Source organism: Capricornis sumatraensis, chromosome 16 (genome assembly GCF_032405125.1).
Source record: "Capricornis sumatraensis isolate serow.1 chromosome 16, serow.2, whole genome shotgun sequence".
Lineage (NCBI taxonomy): Eukaryota > Metazoa > Chordata > Mammalia > Artiodactyla > Bovidae > Capricornis > Capricornis sumatraensis.
In genome coordinates, this window is record NC_091084.1 from 38,286,934 (window position 1) to 38,314,277 (window position 27,344).

The window sequence follows — 27,344 nt, forward strand, 5'->3', positions numbered from 1 at the left end:
TAATTTATAAAATCATGCCTTGAAAGCCAGTACAAAACCTTCCTGTGATGCTATTCTGGAATCAGGACAGCATGCATAGAGTAAAGGAGGGAGCTGGGAAATTAAAATGTAATTTTCACAGACATGATTCTGTCATAGTTCTTATTTTCTTTATATGGAATACAAATACTGATATAGAGTGCAGATTTTCTGTTTTGCATTTTTGTGCTCTTTGATACATTTATTGAGGTCAAATGAAATTTGATATAGTAGGATTTATTATGAAATGCTCTCTGAATACAACTCCATAATTACTCAGCTACATGGTAGTGCATAAAGCTGTAAAACTGCTTAGCCAGACAAGCAATTTATATGTTACATCGAGGTGTGTATGGCAAAGAATATTAGTTTAATTGGGAGCCAAGGTAGTAGCCTTAAATCTGAAGGGCTATATGTTTGACATAATGCAGCAAGGCTTTGAAATAAGATATCTAAACTGGGGAGCTACAGCTTTTGGAATATATAACAATTAGACATTACTTTCTGACGAAGGATACTAGTAACAGTTTTCAAAATAAAGCACAGAATGCAAAGCTGATGAAAGGGCAAAACCTTTCAACACTGTACGGTGAGGGAATAAAACATTTCTTCTGGCTTTTTGTTTTTCAAAAAAGAAGGAAAAGAAAATAGTCAAGATGAAAGAAAACCATTCACTATAATTTAGTGTAAGCAGGGATGAGGCCAATTCACAAGGAGGTTAGATAGTTGGTATACCAGTGGAATCTGAAAGGGATTAGGTAAAGTTAGTGTGAATTTTCTCTGGGAGCAGATTTGGAATGAGGTTAGAAATGGGTGGCTGTTCGGGGACCAGCACACCACCAGGAGTGAAAAACAAATACTTCTTGGCGTGCATTTGCTCTGTGTCTGATCATAGGCTCTCTTCTGTTTAGCAGGTTCAGGGTCACATGCCTCCGCTCATGATCCCAATTTTTCCACATGACCAGCGGACCCTGGCAGCAGCTGCTGCTGCCCAACAGGGATTCCTCTTCCCCCCTGGAATAACATACAAACCAGGTAAGTAGACAGGGATTTAACATTCTTTTGTGAATGCTAAGATCTGTATGTTTTTGCTTAGTAGTCAAAACAAACACAGAAGCATATGAAGGAACTATGAGTGAAAAGATCATAAAAGGTATTTTAAAGTAAAATTAGAATTGTGAAGGGGGCATGTTAATAACTAATTGATTGCTTGAAACTTTACTTTCTCTTCTTCCACTTGAATTTGTTCTGTATTCACAGATAAAATGCTACTTTCCCTCGGGACTACAAATTTTGTCAGCTCTCTCTCATATCTTTACTGTGAATAATTGTCTTTGGTTAAAGATACATTTCTCTTCCTGAGAGCTTTTATACTCTAGGAAAGTGGTCACATACAGTATAAAATGCTATTATTGTTTGTTGTCTGATTTCTCTTGGAAGAAAAGTTCAAACTGAACTGATTTAATTAGCTTGCCACTAATAGGTAAAATTCTTTTTTGATTTCAGTCTAAATAATGAAGCATTCAGTAGTATTTTCTCATTCATCTTTGAACCTCAAAGACGAGGTCACATAACCTTGCAGTGAAATATGTTTTGAGATGATTTAGCAAATGTTATGATTTTCTTTATTCCCCTGGGTTTACTGGACTCCTGGGGAATTCAATTAGGGGCATAATGGTTTGAAGCTTCTTTCAGAGCATCCTTGTAAACAGGGCTTTAAATGTTTAAAGATATGTTGCCAAAGGAATCCAATGTAAGAAGATAGTCAAGTAAATAAAAGTCAACCCTAATTTCATTTGTGCATTCTTTGTAAGTGACCTCACCTCAGAAGTAGTGACCTTGTTCTACTCATTAATAATTTCTGTGTCAAGTTCTTTTTAACGTATTAACCTGATTATATTAACCTCCCAATCTGAGTGCAACAAATCTGAGTGCAGCAGATTTTTTTGTGTGTGTATGGATTTATAAAGCTATTTTAATATGCTTAAAGCAACAATAAAATATAAGTCACTTTACAAAATTCTCTGTGAGGAAACTTACTGAATAGCATAAGACCAAACCTAGTGGGTTTTAACATCTATTTTTTGCTATCAGTTACTCTTATGCATTTGATAGAGAACCCCTTTCCAGTGAAGAAAGATAAGATGTCTGTGTCAAAACCCAAATGATTAAAAAAAAATAGAGATTTTGAGGGATTGGCTAATTTAATGACTGACTTAAAAATTCCTCAGATACAAACCTGAGTAAAAGGATACCTGGGTAAAAGAAAATTGTGTTATTCAAATTGTTAAAAGTTGATTTTGCTAGAGCAGAATTTTTAGAGCAAGTTATATTCTGTGAAATTAGTGTCTGTATTAAGGACAGAATTATATTTTGCCAGAGAATATCTTTCTGTCAGTGCAGTGGTTCAGTTCTTCTCTGATCTCTATAAATAGTTTTGAACTCTCTTCATTTTTACTTCCTTCGGAGTGTTGGTGTACACTAAGTTTACTTGTTTATTCTGAATCTGGGTTGTCATCCCTACACAAGTCTTAGAAACCTTTTAGATGAACTATACATGGAAACTCTAATTTTCATGTTTTTAAATTTAAAATTTTCCACATTTCAAAATCAGGTTATGAGCATTAATTTCTACTAGACATAGATACCAACATAATTAGCATATTATGTAATTTTGTTAAGACAATAATATTGTTTTTTATGGGGGAAGCTACTTTTATATAGTCAATGAATTTGGACCATGTTATAAAGAATCTTCTCACGCAGTATCAACGAGATTGCAGTAGATAAGTAAGAATCTAGAGACTGGGGCAATACTGTGCAGCATCTGTGCAGCATAGAGCAGTGCCTTGGGGTAGCAAAGCTGGATTTGATTACGTTGGCTAAAACCTGCTAGTTAGGCCAGGACCATGGATTTGGACATGTAGGATGATTTTTCATCGCAAGCAAGACTGGTAAAAAAGGTGTTATCTGGTGACCCCTAAGTTATGTCAGAGAGTTGAGTTAACCAGAACTCTAAATTCCCAGGTAGCTTCCCAGGTGGCTCAGAGAGTAAAGAATCTGCCTGCAATGCAGGAGATGTGGGTTCAATACCTGGGTCAGGAAGATCCTCTGGAGGATGGCAACCCACTCCAGTGTTCTTGCCTGGAGAATCCTATGGGCAGAGGAGCCAGGAAGGCTACAGTCCATAGGGTTGCAAAGAGTCGGACATGACTGAGCATGAGCGCAATGTGCATATGCTAAATTATTAAATACTTTGGTTAATGCAGGTTTTACTGTTTATAAAAATTATACTTTGAAAGAATTAAATCTATATGTTCAGATGCTATTGGTACAGACCATATTTAGGAGACTTGGTGTATGCAGTGTTCTTGTCATTCACATGAATTGGGAGAGGAGAATACTGTTTGACTGGACCCTGGACAAGGAAAACATTTTTGCCCCAAACTGAACCATAGTAATTTCACTTGTGTGACAGCAAGACAAGTAGAGGAGTAGCATCACATGTAAAAGTCTTGAAGTAGTGGTTAACTGTATAGTTTGATCCCCTAAACAGCAAGAAGAGTAAGTGCTACATTGTCTCTCTTTTTGCTCTTTTTTCATCTTCCCATAAACTGAAATAATTCCATCAGTTCAGTTCAGTTCAGTTCAGTCGCTCAGTCGTGTCCGACTCTTTGCAACCCCATGAATCGCAGCACGCCAGGCCTCCCTGTCCATCACCAACTCCTGGAGTTCACTCAGACTCATGTCCATCGAGTCAGTGATGCCTTCCAGCCATTTCATCCTCTGTCGTCCCCTTCTCCTCCTGCCCCCAATCCCTCCCAGCATCATGAGTCAACTCTTCACATGAGGTGGCCAAAGTACTGGAGTTTCAGCTTTAGCATCATTCCTTCCAAAGAAATCCCAGGGTTGATCTCCTTCAGAATGGACTGGTTGGATCTCCTTGCTGTCCAAGGGACTCTCAAGAGTCTCCTCCAACACCACAGTTCAAAAGCATCAATTCCATACTGTTTTTTAAAATTAATTTTTATTGGAGTATGATTCTTTTCAATGTTGTCTTAATTTCTACTGTACAGCAAAATGAATCACCCATAAGTGTACGTATATCCTCTCCCTTTTTGATTTCCTTCCCATTCAGGTCACCAAAGTGCATTAAGTAGAGTTCCCTATGCTATACAATATGTTCTCAATAGTTATCTATTTTATATGTAATATCAATAGTGTATATGAGTCAATCTCAGTCTCCCAATTGCTCCCACTTCCACTGCCCTCTTGATACCCCTGTATTTGTTCTCTACATCTGTGTCTCTGCTTTGGCTTTGCAAATAAGATTATCTATACTGTTTTCTCTAGATTCAAATTCTGTATTGTTTTTGCCTCCGACTGATTGAATACTCATCATTTCCAGAAAGCAAAGACCACCTTGGGGTTATGTTCACTGTTAAAGCTGACTGTTTCTGAATCCATGTAGTACATTCTAAACAAATATATTTCGAGCTATCAGCTTTCTCCCCTTCTGATAATTTGACCCATTGTTCTGGGCATTTCAGGGTCCCCTTGTGAACACCAGCCAAGCTCTCCCACCTCGGTAGGTTGCTGAGGGGGCAGACTGACTACAGAGATTGTACCAGTTTCAGGGGAACATGTATCAAAATAACTTGTGAAGAATTTCCCCTATTGAGTTTTAATCCTTAGTTAACTTCCCCCCTTTTAAAACTGATTCTCTAATTAGAGACATCTTTCTAGAAAGTAACTTATCAGGGCCTAGAACATACACCACAGAATATTGGTCGCTTTACTTTATCACATCATGATAAAACAAAGACTGAGAGATAGAGCAGTCCAGGGTAAGATAAATATAGTTGAGCACCTGTGTTTGTGAAAACGAACAACAACAAAAAGCTTTTGTAGCTGCCAATGTGTATATCAGAGCGATTGAATTGACTGTAAAATGAAGATACTGGATAGACTCCTTGTGTGCCCGGGATGGTTCAGCCGACCATGGACTTCATGTAGCTGGGATTTTTAAAAATGAATGCTGCTAAAGCAGCACCCTTAACGTTTCCCAGGAGATCCAAGGAACAGGATGTCTGCCTGCTCATGACTCCTTACTTAGTTATATTAAATATTATGATAACAGTTAAAGTTTATTGAATAATTACTTTGTGCCAAACAGTGTGTTAAGTGTTCCACATGGATCATATTTATTTAATTCTTACTTGAACATGTCACTTAGCCTTGCTGAGCCTCACTTCTTTATCATCTAAAAAAAATATGTCATGATTTGTCCACTGCTCAGTGTAGGTGTGAAGATTAAGTTTCTTAAAGTATATGAAAGCTTTTTGAAAAAATTCTAAAGAACTACGTTTGGGAATAAAGTCTGACTATGAAACCTGAGTAAATTTAACTACATTAAACTGCATTCTTATCCACTAGAAATGTGGTTCAAGAACTGAGCATTTGACCTAGATATACTGCCTCTCTGTCTGATGGCCAAAAGCAATTTTACTCTAATATACCTAATGCTTCTTTAAGAAAAAAAAATTTTGGAAAATATACATCAAATAATACTTTTTATATTAACCATTTTTCAATGTACAACTCAATAGTATTAATACATCTGCAGTTTTTAGTAACCATAATCATGATCTATACTCCAAAATTTTTAATCGTCAACAACAGAAAAACTGTGGCCGTAAACAGCAACTCTCCTTATCCCCTTACCCCAAACCCCTGGAAGCTTCTGTTCTGCTATTTCTGTATGTGAATTTGCTTGTTCTAGATACTTTATATGAATAGAATCATACAATATTAGTCCCTCTGTGTCTGGCTTAATACTAAGCATAGTGTTTTCAAGGTCCCTCCATATTGTAGCATATATCAAAAGTCCATTCTTTCCCCACATTCTGGCTATTGTCAATAATGCTTCTGTGAGCATTGATATGCAAATACTTGTTTGTGTCCCTGTTTTCAGTTCTTTTGGATATATACGTAGGAACGGGATTGTTGAATAATATGGGTAGTTCCATGTTTAATCTTTTGAGATACCATCAAACTGTTTTCCATAGGGGTTGTACCTTTCACATTTCCAACCAGCAATGCAACAGTGTTCCAGTTTCTTTATATCCTCACCAATACTTGTTACTTTCCTATTTTTGAAAAAAAATATAGACATCCTAATAGATGTGAAGTGGTATCTCATTGTGCTCTTGGTTTTCATTTCCCTAATGATTAGTGATTTTGAGCATCTTTCATGTGCTTACTGGAAATTTGTATAGCTTCTTGGAAATATATCTGTTTAAGTACGTTGCCTAGTTTTAAATTTAGTTGTTTGTTTACCCTTACTGAGTTTTGGGATTTCTTATATATTCTAGATATTAATCCTTTGTCAAACTTATGATTTGCAAGTTTTTTTTCTCATTTTGTGGGTTGTCTTTTCATTTACTTGATAGTATCTTTTGATACACAAAAGTTTAATTCTGATGAAGTCTGATTTTTCTATTTTTCTTTTGTTGTCTGTACTATTGCTGTCATATCCATGAAATTACTGCCAAATCCAAAGATTTACTCCTGTGTTTTCCTCTAAGAGTTTTATAGTTTTAGTACTTAAGTTTAGGTCTTTGATCCATTCCATTAATTTTTGTATATGGTGTAAGTTAAGGATCCAACTTCACATTTTTGCATGTGGATATCAGTTTTTCCAGCACCATTTGTTGAAAATATGTCTTTTCCCCAGTAAATGGTCTTGGTGCCCTGATTTTAAAAAAAGTCAATAAACTGTATATGTAAATTATGTCTGGGCTATCTATTCTGCTTCATGAGTCTATATACTTGTTTTTATGTAAGTATTATACTCTTTTAATTACTCTAGCTTTGAAGTAAATTTTGAAGTCAGAAAATATGAGCCTTCCAACTCTACTTTTCTTTCTCAAGATTTGTTTTAGCTGTTGGGGCTCCATGCAGTTCCAGATAAATTTGAGGATTGACTTTTCCATTTCTGGATTGTTGAATTTTGATAAAAATTTCACTGAATCTGTAGATTGCTTTGTTGATCTTAACAATGTTAAGTCTTCCTGTCTATGAACCTGAATGCCTTTCTGTTTATTTAGAGCTTTAAAAATTTATTTCAAAAATGTTTTATAGTTTCCCAGTGTACAAATCTTTGCCTTATTTGTTAAATTTATTGCTAAGTGTTTGATTCTTTTAGATACTATTGTAAATAGAATTGCTTCTTAATTTCCTTTTGGATTGTTCATTGCAGGAATATAGAAACACATTTGGTTTTTGTGTATTAATCTTATACCCTGAAACTGCTGCTGAATTTATTTATTGGCCCTAGTCATGAATTATTTGGGATTTTCTATATATAGGGCCACTTCATATGCAAATAGACATGGTTTTACCTATTTTTATCAATTTGGATGCCTTTCTTTTTTCTTTTTTTGTCTAAAAGTACTAGCTAGAATTTCTAGCACAGTGTTGTATAGCAGCAGTGAAAGTGGGTATAATTGTCCCCAATCTTAGTCAAAAAACTTCAATTTTTTCCACTGTGATGTTAGCTGTGGGTTTTTCAGAAATACCCTTTATCATGCTGATGAACTTTCTCTCTATTCCTAGTTTTCTGAGAATTTTTATCATGAAATGTTGGATTTTGGCAAATGCCTTTTCTGCCTCAATTGAGATGATCATGTGGATTTTTTCCCCATTGTTCTATTAATGTTATGTATTGCATTGATTTTTTTCATGTTGAACCACCCTTGCATTCCTGGGATAAATCCTACTTTGTCATGGTGAATAATCCTCTTGATATGCTTTTGGATTTAATATGCTAATATTTTTTGAGTATTTTAATATTCATGCAAGATATTAATCTATATTTTTTGTGTTTTGTGATGTCTTTATCTGTCTTTATCTTGTTATCAAAGTTATATTGGCCTCATTGCCTCAGTTAGGATATGTTTCCTCTTCAATTTTTTGAAGATTTTATAAGGATTAATGTTAATTTTTCTTAAATGTTCAGTAGATTGGTAAGGCCATCTAACTGGTCCAAGAATTTTCTGTTTTAGGTTTTTGATTGCTGATTTAATCTCTTTATTTGTTACAGGTTTGTTTATATTATCCATTTCTCCCTAAGTCAGTTTAGGTAATTAATGTGTTTAAAGGAATTTTTCATTTCTTCCAGATTGTCTAATTTGTTGGTGTATAGTTGCTACTTAATACTTCTTTTTAATTCCTTTGCTTCAGTTAGCATTTATTGGCCACCATTTATTTTCTGATATCTGTATCTATATATATTAATATATGTATGCATATATATATAAATATATATATTCTCATTAAATTTTTATAACAACTCTAAACCATAAGTGACATTATCTACATTTTGTTTAAAAAAGAAACTAAAAGTCAAAGAAGATAATTAACTTTCTACACCTTCACTCCAGAAATTAGTATAGATAGATTTTGGACTGAAGTTCTGAATTTTATACTCTTGCAGGCATGATCTAAGCATAAAGAATATAAAAAAAGTCTAACTTTTGTGTATGTATGTGTAAAAGATGTGATTTATATGTATGGGGTTATCAAAATGATATCTTGTGAAGCTTGCCATTTCTATCTTTTCTTGAATATTTAAAGTGGAGGCATGTAACCACTACTGCTGGAATACTTCATTAATTAAATTCATCTACTTGAAATCAAGCTCAGCTGGTAGAGAATCCACCTGCAGTGCAGGAGACCCCAGTTGGATTCCTGGGTTGGGAAGATTCCCTGGAGAAGGGATAGGCTACCCACTCCAGTATTCTTGGGCTTCCCTGGTGGCTCAGCTGGTAAAGAATCCACCTGCAATGTGGGTGACCTAGGTTCAGTCCCTGGGTTGGGAAGATCCCCTGGAGAAGGGAAAGACTACCCACTTCAATATTCTGGCCTGGAGAATGTCACAAAGAGCCAGACACAACTGAGCCACTTTCACTTTCACCCTTGGAATCAACGCATTTCTGAGGTTCTTCAGATTAGTACTCTCTTTTAAATGAGTATTTAGGTCCAAGAAGAAAATATATATATTCACCTGTATAAAATAACCTAGTTTTATGGAGATTGAGATTATTTTAAATGTGCCCTTCTTCATATATGGAGGCTATATCATTGGTGAGCTCTCATTAAGTCATAAACTTTAAGTTGTTATTTTAAGTTAATTTCTTATAATGTGGATGCATTTATGTTATTTCATCCATACTTACTTATTTAATTGCTATTGTGACAAATTCCATGGTTTTCATATGATTATCTAAGAGCCTGGATGCATTTATGAAATAAGTGAAGAAATTAAGATGATCCTTGATTTTTAGCTCCTTTAAAGGTATGAAAAAGAATGCAGATGCTCTTAGAAAAAGTCTTGAGATCAAGACTCTCCTCATCATTGGTCTATTCTTTGATGAATAAAGGAGAAATTTAGCAGGAGAAATAAGAGCATCATGATCTCAGCAATATATACTGTAATCTATGCCAATTTTTTTTTTTGTCCAATTGTTCTCAGAACAAATTAAAGGTTTTGTTTTATTTTTAGGATTCTAAATATGTCATTCATTGCCTGCTAACTTTTGCTGCAATGTGGTGTGATGTCTCACAAAGATAAATTCAGATTGATTATTGCATTCCCTCAGAATACAGAGGAGTTATAATATTTTGCTATTCTGAATACATTCATCCAAGCAAGATGCAGTGTGTGGCGTGTCAAGTCTATATTGGTGATTGTGATGGAAATATTTACATGTTGTAGCAAAAATGATGATAACTTAAAGAAATGGGGTCTATCTATGAGTTATTTGGCAACTCAAATAACTTACCATCATCCTGTGATACCATCATACCAAAAAATCTGTGAGAGTAGGGATGTGTAGTACTTTTTCCTTTTTTTTTTGGAGGATGGAAAATGAAGCATTAGACTTTAAGCCAGTAACCAAAGAATCTTTGAGTCCTGTCTCCTAGTTTAATTTATCTTTCTTCTCTGCTCCTCCCAAACTCTTTAAATAAGTTAATATCTGAAGTTAGCATCTTAGAAGACTGTAACCATCCCAGTCCCTTGTCTTCCTAAAGAATCAAAGAAAATGGACAGATTTTTATCCATGGGAGTTTTTGCTTTTTAATAAAAATAAAGTTTATATTTGAATCACATAAACTAGTATTCTTGTAGGAGGTAGCCTGTGTCTAATGGGTCCTACATTCATGATACAAGTGCCTCCTTCTCCAGTGTTTACATCTTATTAAGTTTTGGCTTCATTTCACTTTCCTTGAAAATTAAAAAACATACTTTCTCTCATTCAGGGGCTCTTGCTATGGAGCCACTTTGATTCTAGACTTGTGATTCTAGACTTGTGGCAAGCGAAACTAATGTCAGTCTAATTTTCCATAGGTTTTAAATCCTGTTTCATATTTGTTCTGTAATCTTCAGATAAAAATAATTGGTTGTAAAACCTGGAAGCCTGGAGAGACGGATTTATGTAATGGACATTATTTCCCAAATTAGCATTTAGAAGTTGTCTTCTTATACTAGAGGTAGCAAGGGCCAGATTACAGCAGTGCCTAAAACCAACCTGTTTCAACAGGCTTCCTCTTCTTTTGTACAAATTTAAAGAGAATGGGTCCTCACGCAAGCATTTCAAATCCAGAGACAAATTTGAAAAAAATTGCTACAACATGTTGACTGATTTCTTGCCAAGTCAGCCGCTAAGAACTTTTTCTTGATGGACTCATACACACAGTTCAAGGTGAGGGGGCAGGGAGAGGAAGCATACAACTTTTTAAAAGAGTTAAATCTCTCTACCTCTTAAATCTTCTCTTCTGCTTTCAACCGCCCCCACCTCTTCTTCACCCTTGTCCTCTCCCTTTTCCTTTTTTTCCCTCTTCTTATCAGTCCCTGTAATATTCTCTGCTGCTTTAATGTATTCATTTTTACTTTTAGTACTGATACAATGATATGTTCTGGAGAAATAGCTTTCCAAAGATTATATTCAGATATACAGATTCAAACCAGCAGAAAGGTTGAAAACATTTTAAAATTTGCTTGTCAGCAGTGGAAAGAAAGCTGTTTGTAGCCAGCAGGTGAGCTGGAGAGTACTACAGGGTGTGGTAGAGATAGTAATAAATTAACTGGCAAGCCAAAAACTATATTTAAAAAAAATCAGCTATTTCATAGCATAGAAGCATGACAGCTGTGAAAAAAGGAGTGCCCCAGGGAATTCTTTCAGAGTTTGATTTTTTTAAAATATGTTTGACATGAAAAATGTTTTAGTACAAATAAAGCAACTGGTATTAAACTTACAGGGAGGGGGTTATGGTTTAGAGTTAGTATGAATAATGCATGATATTTAAAGAAAGAACAGCTCTAAAATGTTCTGAGAGGCAACTCATGTTGATAGTTGGAATGGTGATTTTTTTCCCCTATTTTTGAAGCATCATTAGTTCAGCATCATTTTGTGATTTTTTTAACCTGATAAGATATCAACCAAGGAAATACTATTTGACTTAGATTAGGATATTCTTTCTTCAGATAATTTAGTTTAAATATTGAGAGGATCGGTAGAATTATTTAAGTGTAAAGCGACAGTCATTTACTGTAAAAAATAATTTGGCCTAGTTATCTTTTTTAAAAAGCTCATGTAGCCCTGCAAACCAAAATCAACCTCATGGAAGGGGAAAAACAAGATCAGATATTTTGAACATTACTCCATAGGAGACCAGCACAATATAGTGTTAGTGAATGCATTGTAGCAGTGCTCCATATGCAATCAGAAGCCAATTGTTACTGGACTGTGTACAAGCACACACTGTGCTCAATGGTCTGATGAGGTATTATGGATATGATGCAAAGAGACTGTGTAGATTAGAAGCTAACAATTTGTTAAAAGTGAAAGCAACTTAACATTTACATTGGGTCAGCTGAGTAGCACTTCATGTAGCAAACAGGATGAGTTCCAAGGAACCAGGGGCACCAGGAAGGCTCCGGGTATTAGTGTCCATGCAGAAAAAGAGATTTCATTGCTTTCTAGTTGACTACCTTTATTACGGTGATTCTTTCTACACTTTTCATTATTACATTCAGCTTTTAGTGTGGAAAAGTTCTTGCAAAACAGCATGATTATTAGAAATGTCCAAAATGTGTGGAGGAATAGCCTATTAAAATATAGCCTGCAGATAGTACATAGCACTGCCTTAAAAATAAGTAGCTGAAGCCAAAGTGATACTCCATTAAATCACTGATAGTATGTAATTTATCCATATGTATTAATTTTGATTTCAGTTAGCACTATCACAATACATTCCTCATTACTTTCTATTGGTTCTTCAGGTTGCTTGCTTCACACAGCCTGTGCTCTTAGGTCATAGAAGGTACTTTAGCCCCGCTGTTTAGGAGTGGTCTGGAGCCAGAAACACATTAATAAGATGTTGCACTGATCTCTGCTGAACCATGCTCAATCTCGACCAGACTTTTAATATAGATGTCACATGTAAATCGTGTGGTTATTTAATCAAATCATCATCAAAGAATATGTGATAAGTGCCTAGTGTGTGTCATGATTCTGTAGTAGTTTCCACCGAAAGTTAGTGCAGAAAACAGTCTCCTATCTTTTTGGGATACCAGGCATTTCATAGAATGTTGGCAAAGATTAGCTTCTCTCTTACCCCTCTCAAATTAAAGAGGTTGCATTTAAATTTTTTTCTCTACTTTTTTTTTTTTAAATAAAATAAAGGTTAGGGTTATGGACAGTCAATAACTCTTAATCTTTTTTGGACTGTGATACTCTGCCCTGTCTACCAAGCCAAAACGTTTTGTTGTTTTAATATAAAAACCTTAATGCTTTCTCGGTGAACTGAATGTCAGCCTGGCTTTAAGATATTTTTTTACTCTTAAAAAAATGATGTATTACAAGATTTGTAATGGAGTGAACATGCTTGAATTGCTCATTTAATTTTTTTAACATCACATTCATGTTTTGCCAGTTTGCCTACCAGCTATCTGTTAACAAAAAGTTCCAAGGCATCCCTGCAAGTCTGTGCCCAACTAAGCCTTTTGTTTCTGCAGATGTTTGGGCTTAGAGCAATGTTGTAAAGCTCAGGCAATCCAAGGACCATGTTTGTACTTGTCTGCTGTGATTCCCAGTGCATTGTCTAAACCTGTATGCATTGTTCTTTCTGACAGGTGATAACTACCCCGTACAGTTCATTCCATCAACAATGGCAGCTGCTGCTGCTTCTGGACTCAGCCCTTTACAGCTCCAGGTAAGTGCCAGAAGAAAAAAATGTGGGATATGAGCCAGTACTTTAGTGGAAAACTGCTAACCAGCTGTATGCTAAATAATGACCTGAATGTTAAATAATTTTTTAAGCATAGCCTGGAAGGATTAACACCTTATGTACTTACCATACTGCAAATAGAAGAAAAAACTGTCAGTGTCAATATTTTTAAAGGAAAAAATGATGTCATGACTTAGTACTATATATTCTCTATCAGGTAAGTTAATGGTTTTACAATTGTTTATGGCTAGTTGATATTGGGTACGTTAGCTTTGTCCTTATAACTTCTTCATCCATGTCTCCATTCACGTCCAAATTAGCTTTTACATCCAAGTATCAAAACAGACAACAACACTGGATATTTTCCTTCTTGCAACTCATAGAAAAGGGAGTTGTTATTACCAAATTCCTTGAACTATTTGGTAAAATGCAAAGACATTGTCCCTGAATATGTGTATCATCAGCCTCATCCTCATACCAGGTCAAAAGACTGGGCATGGTGTCTGATCAGATTCTAGATTGGTGTTCTTTATAAAGGTAAAATTGGAGAGAAAGCACTTTGGAAGCTAATTTTAAAAAATCCCTTGCACCTTATCTTCTTCATAGTAAAATGGGAAGCGGAGGACTAAGTGATCTTTGCACCCTTTTTGCAATGCTGTCTTATGGGAAATTGATATTAAATATGAGTGTATATTTTAACAAAAACAGAAAGAAAGTATCATTAAAATTAATGGTTAGGCAAGCAGTATATGAGCATTTAGAAAATATAGGATGATAATTTGAATTTCAATGCATTGAACAAAGATAGGTTTTTACTCTTATAATGTACTGTGATGATTTTTCAATTTTCTTAAATAATCTGGGGAATAGCAACTAACTGGGCATTTTTATTTCTTCTTTGCTATTCCTTATATGACTTGAATGTAAAAAACGTACAGATTTTTATGTGAAAAAGATAATTTTGAACATTCTCAGTTGAGTCTACAAATAAAGAATTTTTACAGTACTTTAAGCAGTTCTTGTCATAAGCCTCATTCAGCAAGTCTTGAAGATGCCTAGCATTATGGATCCATTATGGATGCCTAGCAGGGCTAGAGATTTTGCCTCATGAAAGCAGCAGCCCTATCTCTTCTAAGCCCTCACCTTCTCCACTACTAACAGGGAACTTATTGCAGCTGGAAAAAATATAAAAAGAAACCTAACTCACAGTCAGTCTAATCTATTTCTCCTTTTTCCATAGCTGTGCCATTGAGTGTCTTCTTGAGTTAGAGGCGAAAATAAGAAACCAGTACCACTGTTTGATCCTATAATCAAGTTTCTGTGAAAGACAGTATCTGGGTCCTAAACCCTACTTTCTGTTCTTTGGTGTGGTCAGTACCCTGGATTTAGAAATATGTGTTCTGTTTCATGAGTTCTGACAGTATGTTTTGTCTTTTTTTTTTTTTTTCTGAATATGCTACTAAACAGAAAGGTCATGTCTCCCACCCACAAATTAACCCAAGGCTAAAGGGCCTAAGTGACCGTTTGGGCAGGAGTTTGGACACCTTTGAACATGGTGGTGGCCACTCTTACAACCACAAACAGATTGAGGTATGAATGCTTACATCGGTGCTTCATTGGGTGGGGGACTGGATTGTTCAGTCATATTCTAGGCTTTTTTGACAAGTGCCAAACACTCAAACACTAAAATATCATGTTTCGCCTTTTCTCATTCCTAAGGAGGCTCATTTTCACTCCTTTTCTTTCAGAGAAAAAGTCAAACCCCAAACCAGTGCCTCTGAAGTAGATTGTTTATTGTTATATATTTAGGCAAATTCTTTACATACTTTCAAAACCATCTTTATTTCCCTTACCCTTTTTTCTTTATGTATAGTGCTGCATAGTAGTTTAAAAAAAAAAAACACTTAAACATTAAGAAAAAAATAAGAACTTCAGTTCACCGTGTATCAACCCTGTAGAGTTGATAAAATATCATTCTGTTTTTATAGACAAAACAACAGAGGTTCAGAGAAGTCAAGTTATTTAACCAAGGCTACAAAATTTTCTTGGAGTCAGTTATTATCCAGGATTTCTAATTCTATCTATTTCAGGTTTTCTAATTTAGTTTTCTCTGACTGAATTTGAGGTTGGGTGCCTGGGCCTGACTGGTTGTTTTTTGCCCCGTAAACTTATATAGTAGCTCTTTCATATTGAACTTCCAATAAAGCTCTTTGTTGTTTTTGTGGGATGTTCTTACTGCATGGGAGAAGATGCCTCATATAGCTCTTTTAAAAAGCAAACCCCTTTCTACTATAGGGACCCAGTCCTCCTCTCTCCAATATCGTGCTTAATTCCTCTATTATATCATTGGAAAACCTCTTTAGGGCTATCAGATTCTAGAGGGTTGCTAGCTATCCTTCCTTAGAAGTGAGAAAGAGAAAGCTCAACTTCTCATTTCATTCTTTAGGACTATCAGATATTGGAGTGTTGCTAGCTATCCCTCCTTCTTAGAAGTGAGAAAGCTCACAAGAAGAAAGAAGAGAACAAGATCAAAGGACACCTTGGAAATAGCCTAAGGAAGAGTTTGAGTTCAGAGCTTGTCACTTGGCTTCTTCCTTTCCCTTTCCCTTTGATTATAAGAAGTATACAGGGGGTTCCACCCAGACATGACAAGGCATACTGTTAGAGTATCTGCTATCTTCTATGCAGCCAAAAGGGATTTCTTTTCTAAGGGTTCCTTTTGGCTGTAGAGAAGGTGCCACATTTCTGGACGTTCTGACTGTGCGTAGGATTGCTAAACGGAGAGATAACCGGACACTAGGAACAATTCTTTCAATTAGCAAGGCTTACCTATTCAGGACAGCTAGTTCAAATTTTAAGTACTTGAAAGAATGTGAAAGCAGAGGACCTTGGCTCAGATTCAAAACTTCCTCTCCTCTTGACCTTTTTTTCTCTTGAGGTGTTGAGTTCTATTCCATCGGCCTTCCCTGAGCCAGTTTTCTACCCAGTTTCTCCTCTTAGTTTTTCACTTGAGTTGACATCTCTTCCCCGCACCATCACAGACCTCTGATGCTGTCAAATCTGGCTTCTCCTGGGTTTCTGGAAATCACGATGTCATATATGTGAGTGCCAGACTGTGTAGAGCTGTAGCAATGCTGATCTAGCAGCACGTGTCTGTCACTTTAATTAGGCTGAACACAGAGTCTGGTAAGGTGGAGGCCCTCAGCTTTGGAGGGTAAGCTTGGGTTGGTTGGAGAGTTTCCTGTTGTTGTTGTTGTTTTATTCTGGCTCTGTTCTCTTGCTTCCACTTTTTGCGCTTTTCCTTGCATGTCAGGAAACCATTGCTGTTTGCTTGTATGGTACACTATTTAGAAAAGATGGATCTTATTTGAAAGGCAGATTTCTCAAACTTTCTTACTGTGAGTGTAACAGGTTTATTGAGTGTCCCATGAGCAGCACAGAGGACAGCAATATCTAAGTTGTTACAGACACTAACATTTTAAATCTTGACTAAAAGTAGAGAGAAAACAATAATATTTTGCTTTATTGATTTTAGTCTACTTTCTTTTCTAGCTCAGGTTTTCTCCATTCCTTTAACAAGCTAAAATGTCACAGCTCTGTCAACAATTATGACAACAATAAACTGGGGATACTAAGCATTACAATATGTTAATGAGTTTTATTTCTATTTAGAGAGTCTTAGGAAGAAAAGCCGCAATGCATGTATACCACTACAACCTCCACACACACTCTGCTGAGTTGAAAAGAAGTGGTCGTCTCTACCTGATATATAGTTAATTTGTCCTTCAAGGGTTTTCACTTCTAGCATTGTGAGCTGGGGTTATCTTAACAGTAAAGTCATAGTCTGGAAGCCTGAAGTTTTGTTATCACCCGAGAAAAGATGGGAGCTGACTGTGGCTCAGATCATGAACTCCTTATTGCCAAATTCAGACTTAAACTGAAGAAAGCAGGGAAAACCACTAGACCACTCAGGTATTACCTAAATCAAAGCCCTTACAATTATACAGTGGAAGTGACAAGCAGATTCAAGGGATTAGATCTGATTGACAGAGTGCCTGAAAAACCATGGATGGAGGTTTATGACATTGTAGAGCAGTGATCAAGACAATCCCCAAGAAAAAGAAATGCAAAAAAGGCAAAATGGTTGTCTGAGGAGGCCTTACAAATAGCTGAGAAAGGAAGAGAAGCTAAAGGCATAGGAGAAAAGGAAAGATACCCATTTGAATGCAAAATCCCAAAGAACGGCAAGGAGAGATAAGAAAGCCTTCCTCAGTGATGAATGCAAAGAAATAGAGGAAAACAGTAGAATGGGAATTTTCTTTAAGAAAATTAGAGATACCAAGGGAATATTTCATGCAAAGATGAGCACAATAAAGGACAGAAGATATTAAGAAGAGGTGGCAAGAATACACAGAAGAACTATACAAGAAAGATTTTCATGACCCAGATAACCACGATTGTGTGATCACTCACCTAGAGCCAGACATCCTGGAATGCGAAGTGAAGTGGGCCTTAGGAAGGATCACTACGAACAAAGCTAGTGAAGGTGATGGAATTCCAGCTGAGCTATTTCAAATCCTAAAAGATGATGCTGTGAAAGTGTTGCACCCAGTATGCCAGCAAATTTGGAAAACTCAGCAGTGGCCACAGGACTGGAAAAGGTCAGTTTTCATTCCAATCCCAAAGAAAGGCAATGCCAAAGAATGTTCAAACTACTGCATAATTGCAGCCATCTCACACGCTAGCAAAATAATGCTCAAAATTCTCCAAGCCAGGCTTCAACAGTATGTGAATTGTGAACTTCCAGATGTTCAAGCTGGATTTCTAAAGGCAGAGGAACCAGAGATCAAATTGCCAACATCCTCTGGATCATCAAAAAAGCAAGAGAGTTCCAGAAAAAAATCTACTTTTGTTTTATTGACTACGCCAAAAAAAAAAAAAAAAAGAAAGCCTTTGTCTGTGTGGATCACAACAAACTGTGGAAAATTCTTCAAGAGATGGGAATACTAGATCACCTGACCTGCCTCACGAGAAATCTGTGTGCAGGTCAAGAAGCAACAGTTAGAACCAGACATGGAACAACAGACTGGTTCCAAATTGGGAAAGGAGTACGTCAAGGCTGTATATTGTCACCCTGCTTATTTAGCTTATATGCAGAGTACATCATGCAAAATGCTGGGCTGGATGAATCACAGGTTGGAATCAAGATTGCCAGGAGAAAGATCAATAACCTCAGATACACAGATGACACCACCTTTAAGGCAGAAAGCAAAGAAGAACTAAAGAGTCTCTTGATGAAAGTGAAAGAGGAGAGTGAAAGAGTTGACTTAAAATTCAACATTCAGAAAATGAAGATCATGGCAAATAGTTGGGGAAACAATGGAAACAGTGAGAGACTATTTTTGGGGGCTCCAAAATCACTGCAGATGGTGACTGCAGCCATGAAATTTAAAAGACGCTTGCTCCTTGGAAGAAAAGCTGTGACCAACCTAGACAACATATTAAAAAGCTGAGACATTACTTTACCAACAAAGGTCCATCTAGTCAAAGCTGTGGTTTTTCCAGTAGTCATGTATGGATGTGAGAGTTGGACTATAAAGAAAGCTGAATGCTGAATAATTGATGCTTTTGAATTGTGTTGGAGAAGACTCTTGAGAGTCCCTTGGACTGCAAGGAGATCCAACAAGTTAATCCTAAAGGAAATCAGTCCTGAATATTCATTGGAAGGACTGATGCTGAAGCTGATACTTTGCCCACCTGATGCAAAGAACTGACTTATTGGAAAAGTCCCTGATGCTGGGAAAGATTGAGGGTGGGAGGAGAAGGGGATGACAGAGGAGGAGATGGTTAGATGACATCACTGACACGATGGATGAATTTAAGTAGGTTCTGGGAGTTGGTGATAGACAGGGAAGCCTGGCCTGCTGCAGTCCATGGGGTCACAGAATGAGACACGACTGAGTGACTAAACTGAGAGAAAAGATATTTGAAAAGATCCTTCTTACATTAGCATATTCTAATACTTACTTTCTTTAAAATAAGAAAGACACAGGAAAGTTTTCTTTTTATTTTTTTAACTCCATGCTGATCTAAGGCTCGTTTGCTGGTTTTCTCTGCCTCAGGGGCACAATATTAGGAGAGAGAAGAATGCTATTTTTAGTTGAACAGTTCAGCAGATGGAGTCATGAATGCTCATATATCTGAAGGTTGAGGGGCTTGAACCATTAATTTTGATAATATATTTAACCCTGGGAACAATCAGAAACTGTAACTCTAAGGTTACAGTGCTTTTGACCTTTAGAGAACAGAGGGTACTTGCTACAGTAAACAATATATTATATTGCTACTTATTCTGAGTCTGTACTGGTATAAATTTCAGGACCAGTTGCGATTTGCTTTCCTCAGCTATGTTAGCATTGGTCCTTCAAGTAAGTCAAAAGGTAGTGTGGGGGGTGGGGGGTGGGTGGGGAACCAGTATAATGAGGCAGTCATGTAAATATGGCCTTTCAATAGCTAAGATGTTAGATTATTTTTGAAGAAACATTGTCTCAGAAATAAGCTCAGAATGACTCTTTTTTTTTGATGAAAAAGTGATTTTAGTGTATTGATTCATTTTTTGTGGTTACTTTCAATATGATAGATACCTAAGGTAATTTTGTTTTGTTTTTTAATTAGACATAATGTTGCCTCATAGTTGTAGTTTATATTAAATACAATTTAGTGCCATATCATGCAAAGTGGTACACCTGTCTCATACCTTCTTATTAAATGTTGCATGCTTCTCTTTAGTAAATACAGCAGTTAAATATCACACAGTTTAAGAATTTCTAATTAAAATATCTCCACATGTCAGCATATTGGTAATGTATTATTTTAATCCATTTATTTTGTTTATGAAACAGTGACATATGTTTAGATTGTGAAATATATGAGCCTTAGAAATCACTTTATTGAACAAAATTAATTCCTACAATACTGTCTCAGTAATGTGTTCACTCACCCAGTCAGTCACTGGCGGCACTGCCAGTCTTAATGTAGGGTAGACACACTTACCAGTTTTATCTGCAAAACAATCTCAGAAAGAAGCAATAATAGTTCTTTTTCTTAGTTCCAAATGATAGGGTTTTCTTCCTCTACTTAAAAAAAAAATTCATTAATTCAAACCTGGCCCCCCAAAACACTTTCTGTTGCTTTAAAAACAAAACAAAACAATGAAGAATGGAACTGAGTTATGTATAAGGGATTCTGAGAGACCAATCAAAATTAAAAACAAGCTAGTTACCTTTTCAAAGTTAGACATAGTAATTTGTTTGTCAGCAGGGAGACGTTTGGGTCAGCCCTGAAATAAAGTGACTGTCAGCAGTTATTCCTCCAAGACAAGTAATTTCACTCAGTGTATTACTGACAGATTGCTCACTTCTCTGAATCACCAGAGAAAACAAACTTAATATTGTTACAGGCAGAGTTTCTGTCTTCATTAGCCTCAGAGAATGATTTTTATCTAACATTCAAAGCCTACCAAGCTGTAGTTGGAACATATTTTAACCACCAAGTTCTTATAATGATAGTATGTATGGGTGGTAGCCTGAATGAAAGGAAGTAAATATGAAAATTTTTAAAAATCAATGTAAATATATTTTCACTTTTACTTGATGGACATTATGTGTAGTTCTGGAAAGATTTGAGGAAAGCAGTATAATTAGAGCCTTAAAACACTAGAAAAACCCATCACCCATAAGTTATTCTTAAATGAAACTATTAAAGTCTTGCAAAGTTTGCAAAGATGGAGGAGAACAATTGAATTTTTGCAAAAGTGAATAGAAACACATATTTTATTTAAATGATATTGTCAGTTTTCAGGCTACAAATGGAAAGTGAAGAAGTGCCTATCAACATTGAAAATGTTCCATTTCTATTTTAGCTCCAGCCTGAATCTTTATGATATTATATTTAGATGCTCTTCTCTGGCTCATACCCTGCCTTCTTGTTTGAAATCATAAACATGCCTCAGTTCTGTGGAGGAAAGAGAGAGTGAGTTAGCTGGACTGGGTGGGCTTTGGAGGTTGTGATTTCTAATAGAGAGATGAATAAAGAGTTGATTAGAGTGACCTATTACTAGCTACCTGATGGAAAAAAAGTAATGCACTGATTCAAAGCTTGTTCTGAGGATACCAACCAGGGGGTTGTTCTTTGAGGAGAAATGCTTGCTTTTCTCATAATCAGCCTTCTCTCACCCACTTTGACTTTAAAAGCGTGAAGGAATCTGGAAGGACCATTATAGCTGTGATTAGATGAGCTATGGACTAACAGAATAAACTCCATTTTGGAAGCAGAATCTTGAATGAGAGTTTCTGCTATTACTATGTTGTCCTGCACTGTTCTCAAATTGCCTCCTTTTTTCAGTTTGTTCCTTGTAAAAAAGGAATAATATTTTTTTACTGTGAGTAGTAAATGGATTAACAAGGCGTGTATAAATTTCCACAAAAAATCATTATCAAGATAGGAAAAAAACTTTCCAACATCCCAAATAAGCAGTCAGTTCTACTCTAGCTTTGCTGCCTAAGTGTTTCTGATGGGTGGCTCTGATCTACCAGAATGTGTCACTGAATTCAGGGATTTTTGTTTCTTTCGTTTACTGTTGAATCCTCAGTGTTGCCTATGACCATAGTTGGTAAATAGATTGAATTAGTGAATTTCCTTTTTGGTGGTCATCTGCAACTCAATCTTTGGATTTTTTTTTTTTTCTTTTTGCAGGGGAGAGAGGATATGTTCAGCCAAGTGGTCTGTCTTTAGAGGCATATTCTCATATAAACAACTTTTCATTTCTAGGTAGGTTTCTTACAAATAATGGCAGGCGTTAAGTGAGTCTTGGTGAAGGTTAAAGACATATAGGTAGATCAGAGAAGAATGCAAAATATGAAGACATTTTCTAGTGTTTGGAAATATGACTTGTCATTGTATTCAAGAATATGATTATTCCTACCCACAAATTAAAACATTAGGTAAACTGGATTTTCTCTTAGAAATTTGATTTTCAGTTGATTTTCAAATAATATCTAAAAGTTGAGAGCATGCCTCTCTCACTAAGCTCTGTTAATTACTGTGTTTTAAGTCATTTATTTGATGGGATATTTGGCTGTACTCACAGAGATAGTTTAGTAGGAGCCCAAGACCTTGGAATTACAAAACCTATTCAGCTCTCTATCTTTCTTAGTGTAGCATTTCCACCAACATTCATTTAGCTCCAGCCTTACTAATTAATCCACGCAACAAGGAACTCCTAGTATGTGAGTACTTGTATTTAAATAGACTGCTTGTGACATGCAGTGGTTTCTAAAAGAGTGACAAGTATTTCTATTCCTGTTTTTACCAAACTGGAGTTTTGAAGTATTGTTTGGTTGGCATCCTGTATCTGTATGTTTATAAGTTATAATGAATTACCTTGGAATTAAGAGAGATGATGTGATTAAGAACATAGGGGAAAGTTTGAAAGCAAAGTATTCTGGTATTTTAAAAAATGCTTCACTCCAGTTTCCAACCATAGAGTAAGTCAGGATATGCAACATTTATGAAATTTAAATCAGAGAAAGATATGGTGGGTAACAGAACAGACTGAGCAGAATGGAAATATTTTTAAACTACTTTATTCAAGCATGATTGACATAGAAAAAACTGAACATATTTAATATATACAACTGGATGAGTTTGGAGATAAGTATATATCCATGAATACATAACACAATCTATGCCATAAATATATCCATTTATCTCCAAAAGTTTCCTCTCACCATTAGTATTATTATTATATGATAAGAACATTATTAGATAAGTGATAAGAGCATTTAACATAAGATCTTCCCTCTTAGCAAGTTTTTAAGTGTACGATACAGTATTATTAACTATGGGCTTCAAGTTATACAGTAGATATCTAGGACTTATTTATTTTGCATAACTGAAACTTTGTGCTCTTTAACTAATACTTCCTGTTTCCCCTATCTCATCCCCTGGCAATCACTATTCTACTCTCTGATTCTATGAATTTGACTGTTTTAGATTCCTCATATAATTGGCATCACATAGTAATTGTCTTCTGTGTCTGAGTTATTTAAATTAGCATGTCTTCCAAGTTTATCCATATTGTTGCAAGTGGCAGGATGTCTTCCTCCTTTTTTAAGGCTAAATAATATTATATTTTATGTACATATTACATTCTCTTTATCCATTCATCCATCAGTAGACATTTAGGTTGCTTTCATGCCTTCACTATTGTGAATAACACTGCAATGAACATGAGAAAGCAAATACCTCTATAAACTCATGATTTCAATTCCTTTGGAGATATATCTAAAAGTTTCAGACTTTTTTTTACATTTAAGACTTCCTTTTCAAGGTTTTGTTTTTTTTTTGGTATGGTTTAAGATAAAAGTTCAATTTCATTATTTTTCTCATGGATATTGAGTTTTCCCAATGACATTTATTGAAGAGACTATCCTTTCCCCATTGGGTATTCTTGTTGCCATTGTTGAAAATCATTTGACTGTAATTTGTGCAGGTTTATCTCTGGGCTCTTTATTCTGCTCCATTGTATGCCCATATCTATATATCCATTGCACGCCCATATCTATATATCCATTGTATGCCACTATCATTTTTTTATTATTATAGCTTTGAGATATATTTTGAAATTAGGAGCTTTGTTCTTGTTCAAGTTTGCTTTGGATATTTGGGGTCTTTTGTGGATGTGTGTGATTTTAGAATTTTTTTTTCTTTCTGTGAACAATTTCATTGAGACTTTGTTAGGAATTGCATCGCATCTATAGATTTTTACAGTTTTAGTTTTTCTAATCCAAAAGTATTTTTAAGTGATATTTTAATGAAAAGGAACTGAGAAGCTACATATAGTTGGATGGATTCCCATCATAGACGTGCCCCAGTGGAGGAATAAAACTTCTGATCAGTACATCTAGGGCATATTCACTACTGCCCTGCCAATTCTTCCTTTCTGTTTTACTTGTAGAAATGTTCATACGCTACAGGTATGTATGTTGTGCAAATGCATATCAAATGAAAATTCAAGGAATATTTATAGTGATTTAAAGTCTCTCCTTACTGACTTGAAACCATCTTGCTTTAATTTGACTGTCCTAGATTATTAGGGTTAGGTTAATAATCACAGTTTAGATCTTCCAAGCCCAGATGGCACTATTAATAGATTCTTTTCTCAATTAAATATAAACAAACAAGCACTCAACACCTGCTATGTACTAAATATCCACTGTGCCAGTTGCTGTATGGATAAAAAGTCATACACTTTCTTCTTTCTTTCCTCTCATAATTGGTGACATCAGTACAGCCATCTTGAGTCACATTGAGAAAAATTAATGTAATATTACTTTCTCTAGCTTTATAAATACCAATTCCTTTATATATATAGTCATTTAATCCTGGTTTGGCTAAGTGCTTGCATTGCTTTTTAATAGACAAAAATGGAGGAAAAATAGAGCCAAATTTATTTCCCCAGGCCTCTACACTCTTGGCCATTTGGTGAAGCAAAACCTTAAATGAAAAAAATCTTAATTTCCAGTACACTGAGTTCATTTCTTTTTTTAATTTTTTAAATTTTACTTTATTTTACTTTACAATACTGTATTGGTTTTGCTGTAATAGAACTGCCTTATGACCCAGCAATCCCACTGCTGGGCATACACACCGAGGAAACCAGAGTTGAATGAGTTCATTTCTTACTGTGTGTTCCTCTTATAGCCCCCTCTGGACACAACTGAAGCGACTTAGCAGTAGTAGCATAATACCTATAAACAACCTTTGATGTCATAATACAGATTAACCTAGACTATGATCCTTGGTACATTATCAGGAATTTTCCTAATGCTATTTAGTCTGGAGTAGAATGAACTAAAAATAATAGATGATAGATATGTATACAGATTTTATTGCTTAAAATATATACTTGTGTTAACCATCTCAAACTCTCCAAAGTACAAACATACAGTGCTCATTTGAAGCCAGTTTGAAATAGTTGCTTTTAACCTAGAAAATCAATTTGGGGGATATTTATCAGGTTTTCACTAGTTCACTTATTCACTTGAATTAAATAACTAGTGAAGTATTATTACATCTTTTCTTTTAAGATCCTTATTACTTGAAATTACACCTGTTAGCTTTGAATAACTGACAGTGACATAAATCTTACTGTCTCTTGGAATTGTATCAAAATATTTTTTAAAAAGGAAGCTTATAAATGATTGTGCTCAGGAAATTTGAAAAAGTTTGTGTGAAAATTAAAACAACAAATTTACTTGTTCAGTTATTTAACAATATTTATTTAGTGGCTATAACATGCCAGGTACTATTCTAGACCAGAGGTCCTCAACTGGAGGCTATGTTGCCCCCTAGAGTTCAGTTGATAATACCTGGAGACATTTTTGATTGTTATAACTTAGGATGGGTGTAGAGATGCTATTGGCCTCTAGTGGGTAGAGGCCAGGGATCCTGCTGAATACCTTACAGTACACAGGTCAGCACCCTCATCAAATAAATATCCAGTCCAAACTATCAGTAGAGCTGAGGCTGAGAAAACTTATATAAAATGAAGCCCTTGTCTGATGTAGTTTACATGCTAGTTGGGGAAAGAGAAAATAGGGGAAGAATATTTAATAAAGAGTTGGGATGCTGGGCTGGATGAAGCACAAGCTGGAATCAAGATTGCTGGCAGAAACATCAATAACCTCAGATAAGCAGATGATACCATCCTTATGGAAGAAAGCAAAGAACTAAAGAGTCTCTTGATGAAAATGAAAGAGGAGAGTGAAAAGTTGGCTTAAAACTCAACATTCAGAAAACTAAGATCATGGCATCTGGTCCCATCACTCATAGCAAAAGATGGGGAAACAATGGAAACAGTAACAGACTTTATTTTCTTGGGCTCCAAAATCACTGCAGATGGTGACTGCAGCCATGAAATTGAAAGACTCTTGTTCCTTAGAAGAAAAGCTATGACCCACCTAGACAATATATTAAAAAGCAGAGACGTTACTTTGCCAACAAAGGTCCGGCTAGTCAAAGCTATGGTTTTTCCAGTAGTCATGTACGAATGTGAGAGTTGGGCTATAAAGAAAGCTGAATGCCGAAGAATTAATGCTTTTGAACTGTGGTGTTGAAGAAGACTCTTGAGAGTCCCTTGGACTGCAAGGAGATCAACGAGTCAATCCTATAGGAAATCAGTCCTAAATATTCATTGGAAGAACTGATGCTAAAGCTGAAACTCCAATACTTTGGCCACCTGATGTGACGAACTGACTCACTGGAAAAGTCCCTGATGCTGGGAAAGATTGAGGGTGGAAGGAGAAGGGGACAACAGAGGATGAGATGGTTGGATGGCACACCAGCTCGATGGACATGAGTTTGAGTAGGCTCTGGGAGTTGGTGATGGACAGGGAAGCCTGGCCTGCTGCAGTCCATGGGGTTGCAAAGAATCAGACACGACTGAGTGACTGAACTGAACTGAACTGGGATTGCAAATCTTACTCATCTTAACAGAAATATCCCACCTACCTGTCTACCTATCCACCTGGACATATATAAGCAGATTTAAAAGACTGAGACCAATATGATGGGTCTTAGTTCTTCGCTTCACTTGGATCTTCAGAACTAAGACTTTTACTCTGATCAGTCACTTCTGCCTAGAGCAGTCACAATTCTCAACCTTATTATTTCAGTTGTTTAAGCACAAAATATACTCTGGTTTTTGGTAAAGGAATATTATTTATGACTATAATAGTATATAAATCTGTCTTTCAGAATGAAGTAAATATTAAATTTGGTGAGGACATGGAAGCTGTTCGTTAGTTTTTATAGGATGCTATTTGTTGAGGTCCCACAGGATGAGTGGAATCACTCTTGGTAGAGAACCTGTATTTGATGTGTGGATTGGATATTATAAAGGAGCCTAACTTTGTAAAAACAAAACTAGACAAAACAGACTCAAGAATAGTATGAATATGATATATATGTGT

The 27,344-nt window shown here is 35.8% G+C and overlaps 1 protein-coding gene across 4 annotated transcripts in view; it reads left to right on the forward strand.

Annotated features, from left to right (window-relative positions):
* Nucleotides 1-27,344, forward strand: part of SOX6 (SRY-box transcription factor 6) — a 408,021-nt gene that overhangs the window by 269,028 nt on the left and 111,649 nt on the right. For 2 of the 4 annotated variants that reach the window (XM_068988346.1, XM_068988348.1), the window contains exons 6-8: nt 933-1,053; nt 13,217-13,296; nt 14,779-14,901. In XM_068988346.1, coding sequence (XP_068844447.1) covers nt 933-1,053; nt 13,217-13,296; nt 14,779-14,901 — 324 coding nt within the window. The remainder of the gene's footprint in view (nt 1-932; nt 1,054-13,216; nt 13,297-14,778; nt 14,902-27,344) is intronic. The other 2 variants (XM_068988347.1, XM_068988349.1) reach the window with 1 other exon arrangement.